Source organism: Phycodurus eques, chromosome 10, assembly GCF_024500275.1.
Source record: "Phycodurus eques isolate BA_2022a chromosome 10, UOR_Pequ_1.1, whole genome shotgun sequence".
NCBI classification, from domain to species: Eukaryota; Metazoa; Chordata; class Actinopteri; order Syngnathiformes; family Syngnathidae; genus Phycodurus; species Phycodurus eques.
In genome coordinates this window covers 26447547-26452268 of record NC_084534.1, presented here as the reverse complement: position 1 = coordinate 26452268, position 4722 = coordinate 26447547, and the positions used below count along the sequence as shown (strand labels likewise).

The 4722-nt window shown below is 41.2% G+C and overlaps 1 protein-coding gene across 1 annotated transcript; it reads right to left on the bottom strand.

The window, feature by feature from the left end:
- LOC133408450 (elastase-1-like) lies at positions 1–4209 on the bottom strand. Its single transcript, XM_061687420.1, is given in 9 exon segments — positions 1–76; positions 161–310; positions 508–650; positions 721–857; positions 1999–2124; positions 3627–3688; positions 3690–3728; positions 3822–3919; positions 4159–4209. Coding segments are annotated over 9 exon segments (807 nt in total). The 5' UTR covers positions 4199–4209; the 3' UTR covers positions 1–64.
- Between the last annotated feature and the right edge of the window lie 513 nt (positions 4210–4722).

The window sequence follows — 4722 nt, the reverse complement described above, 5'->3', positions numbered from 1 at the left end:
GTGGACCAATGATGGACTGAACAAACGACTGTCCATGTTCTGCTTCTTGGACTCCTGTGTTTGTTTACATCATGATCTGTGAACAAGAAAAGAGAAATATTGTGGGGAAATGAAGATGAGGTCAATTGAATTATGGATGCGAGTCACCGGCGACACCCACCGAGTCCATCCACTCGTTGTAGGCGGAAACGCGGGTGAAGACCGTGGGCTTCCTGGGAGCGTTGCATCCCAAGCCGGACACGAAGCTGGCGATGCCGTGCACGTAGTAGTTTCCGTTCACCAGGCAGTTGAGAGGACCACCGGAGTCGCCCTGAGGCGACGTCACAGATAAAAGAGACAACACCAGCGTTGAGTAGACTCATGTGGCTTATACACATAACGATAATCAGGCCAAATTTGAACATTTTCTCCCCCTTTTGATTCAAGTTAGCAAAGGCCCGATTGAAAGATTATCCCGTGACGTGGGGTATGTTAAGAAAGATTTTTTTGGGTGTTGATAGGACTCACGTTGCATCCGGACTCTGAAGCACCACCAGCGCACACCATGGTGGTCTTGATGCCGCTGCCCCACCAGCTGGAGCTGGTGCAGGTCTTGTGGCCGACCAGAGGGAGGTAGGCCTGCTTCAATTGCGGGGACAAGTTGCCGCCAGCTGGGAAACAAAATCGATCAGCAACCGGCACGGATGCGCCAAGAGGTGAGGAGACGGATGACGGACTCACTGGAGGTGCGTCCCCATCCGGTGATGTAGCAGCGGTTGTTGTGGGGCAGAATCTGTCCGGAGGGGGGCAGAGAGCCCAGCTGAACGTAGGAGTTGAGGGAGGCCCCGGCAGACAGACGCAGCAGGGCGATGTCGTAGCTGTGTGCGCCACATCCAGTGAACACCATGACCGAAAGAACTACTAAAGAGGGCCATGTCTGCCATCTACTCCACTATTGTACTCCTGTTATATGAACTACACTAGCGATACCTGAAATGTGGTACTCCCTCTAGCGGTACGTGAAGGAATCACTGCCTAAAGTACAATTCAGTTGCATTTAACTTTTAAGTTCAATCCATTTGCATTGACTCTTCAAGAACTGTCTTTTGAAACTTTTATTTAGAATACAATTTTTATTTAGTTTTTATTTGAAATAGATTTTCATTGAAATGTTATTGAACTATATATTCTTTATTTTTCTATATTTAAGCGCAATGTTAATGTTAAAAAATGTGCGTAACGTTACACTGGGTACGAAACTACTGGACATTAATGTTGATCGTGATGGTGGTCGTTTGGGAGCAAAGTATTTTTTTTAGGTTGCACTTGGTGTAGAAAGTGGACGACACCCTCCACTAGGTACACTTGCACAATGAAAGGGCTTGATCCAAAATAAAGATAATAGTGCTCATTTTTGAGTGACACCAGTTAAAAGCGCGCATTCACACTCATGCTATAAATTGTCTCAAAGTCATTATAATTTAATAACTTAAAAACTACAATGATTTACTATAATTGTCAGCGAGAAATGTTTTTGTATGGCTAATGACAGATATTCACAGTAATACTATTGTGAATCAATATATTATTTCTTATTCAGAATATCTTTTTTATACATTTCTGCATTTTGTGTGTCGGATTCTCACGACTACTGTGCTCAAAATAGATACCGTTTGAATGAATTTGCCAAAACTGTCAAAGAATTATGGAAACTATCATGTCTGAATGCACACTAGTGATATTGTTTGTCCAAAATGATAGCCTTTTTTTTTTTTTTTAAATATAATTTGGCAAATATCTTATGCATCAAAAAACAAATGTGTGAACGCTGACAGACAAAAGAAAAAACAGTTAATCCACATTAATGCCACAGTGCAAATGACAATTGTTCAATGAATACCACTCTGACAGTGAATCATTCTCTTTGCAAAGAATTTCATGTATTGAATCTCGTTGGAGGTGTGCCTAATGTTTCTGATAGCAATGAAAAATAAATGTGCAATGAAAAGGTATCCTCACCCTCCGGCCACGTTGTTGGAATTCCATCTGGGGTGGACGTAAACGCGGCTGACGCTCATGACCTGCTCCCTGCCGCTGTTGCTGTTCAGGTCGTGCTCACCCAGAACCACGCGCCACGTCCTTTGTCTGGAGATTGACAAACATGACTCAGCGTTAAGTTGTTTCTCGTTGAATTCACACTCACTCTAATTTGGCCATCGTTTAAAAATAGTTCCAGGTTTAGAGCAATAGCCACTATGCCCTTGATGTGTTGGCCACCACCCCACTAAGTGGTTTCTCTCTTTCAAATATGTGTTTTATATTTAATGCAGAAAAATAATTATGTAGAAATATCTCAATCTTTATTTCAAAATGGCCAATGGGATAGAAATGATTGTGCTCCATGAATCCTGTCTAGCAACAAGTGATCAGGGAGACGTAACCAAGAAATAGTGCCACACAATAACAGGTACATTGTTTTATCTTTATAAGAAAAATACCAATCCAATAAAAATATGTCAAAATAATATATTTAAAAAATATGAATCGCAATTACTGCAATTTCTTGTGTATAATGCGCACCCATGTATAATATGCACCACCAAAGTTGACCTCAAAATTCAGGAAAACCCTTCTACCTATCTAAAATGCATTTTTACGATGCATGATTTTGCTTCCACCCATATGATCAAAACATGAAATATCTGTATTTTGTTAGTTTTTCAAATAACTATTCTGAGGTTAAGCACTTTATTTAAACACTTCATACTTTCTTTTTATTTATTTGCTCTTATTTTGAAATTCACATCCCTACGTTTATTTAGTAAATGAGAAAACACACAGTTGTGCTCATATGTTTGATTACCCAGGCAGAATTTGTAAGATGGGTACACTTCTTTAAAGAAAACATGAAGGGCCAGGAGAAACACATTTCATTTAATTTTAATGGGATTCAAATTACACTGTCAAGCATTTCAGTAAAGCATTGTCATTCAACAAAACATAACCATAAAGAAATTAATGATGGTTGTTGTTCGGCCATCAGTCGCACTTAAAAAAACAATATTTCACAAATTCTGCCAGGGTATGTAAACTTAAGAGCACAACTGTACATATATGCAGTCATACGTACCCCTGTCATATTGGAATGATAGTGTAGGCTACACCTTTTTCATAACCTTTAGGTGGCGGTGGCATATTAGAATGAACGTGTGCACCTTTCTCACAACCTCTCGATGGTGGTGGCATATTGAAATGAATGTGTACAGCTTTTTCATAACCTCTAGATGGTGGCATACATTTATAACATTTGAAAGTTTTTTTTTTTTTTTTTTTTCCCATTTTGTATTGTATAATGTGCACTATTGACTTTTTACAATTGGTACTGGAGAGAGATCTAACAGGATGAAGACTATTGACTTTTTACAATTTATTGGGGGGGGGGCGGGGTGCGCATTATACACAGGAAATTACGGTAAGTGGTTTGTGTGATTTACAACAGTGACGATAGAAGAGTAAAGTAGGAATAAATGAAAAAAAACCATCATACGGTAAGAGAAGTAGTGCACTAATTGCTTTCCTGCCCAAGTGGATGGTGCCTAACCCATGTTTTTTCATATTAAAAAAACCTAATAAAATAATTCTGATACCTGTCCACGCAGTGAGCAGCGGTCATGACCCAGCCTTTCTCAATCAGAGTTCCCCCGCAATGTGTGGTAGAATCGAGAACCAGATTGGTACTGGAGAGAGATCTAACAGGAAGAAGACACAATACACGTGTATACAAACAAGCCTTATCTGCAGAATTTGTCCGTTTGATCCAAAGCGTTTTACGCTGCATTTACCTGCCAGGGCCAGGAGTTGGGGCGGGCCACCTCGCCTCCCACTACCCTCTCCAAACTGTCCTCCAGGTACCTGGGCTGGGGCTCCAGCTCAGCCAGCACTGGTGGAAAAAGATAAGACAGGAGACATTCATGTTTTATTTGAATGCACCAAAAGAGAGCGAGAGAGAGAAAGAGATAATAATGCGCTGCACCCCTTTTAGCTTCACTAAGCTTACAATGACTGACAAGGTGACAGTGAGCAGCCTGATGGAGAGGAAGAGGATCAATAAGGAAGACATTTCCTTCGTGCGTGTGTGTGTGTGTGTGTGTGTGTGTGTGTGGAGTGTCGCTCTCTTACCCAGGGCTGCCAGAGTTGTTAAGACCAAAAACCTCAGCATGTCTGCGAAGCGCCACCAACGTTTCTGAAGAGACGCAGATGTCTTTCCGTTTCTTTTATACCTCAGTTCAGCCTTCACCTTTTGAGTGCGTGTTGTCCTATGCACCTGTTGACGGTCCCACAGTGTGTTATCATACTCGGCAACGGCTCAAAAATGAGCAATGACACGTAGGCTGTATCAGTCCATGACATTGAGTCACGCGGCTGTTTTCAGAAAAGTAGGGGTAAGGGGGAAATATTTGGACAATTTTCTTGATTGTTACTGTAGGAAATAAAATAATCAAGGTGGGACCGTAGAGTAGACTTTCAATTTTAATTTCAAAAAGACATGAATTTTTTCCCCCCCAAAATCAAAACAGTTTCCAGAGGCCTCATGTACAAAGACTTGCGTGGATTTCCTCCCAAAACATGGCGTACGCTGAAATCCAGAAAACGTTGTACGCACAAAAAGATTCAGATGTATGAAACTCAAACTGATGCAAGAAAATCCTCTTTGGCACGCTGTCCTCCGGCGTTAACGACACG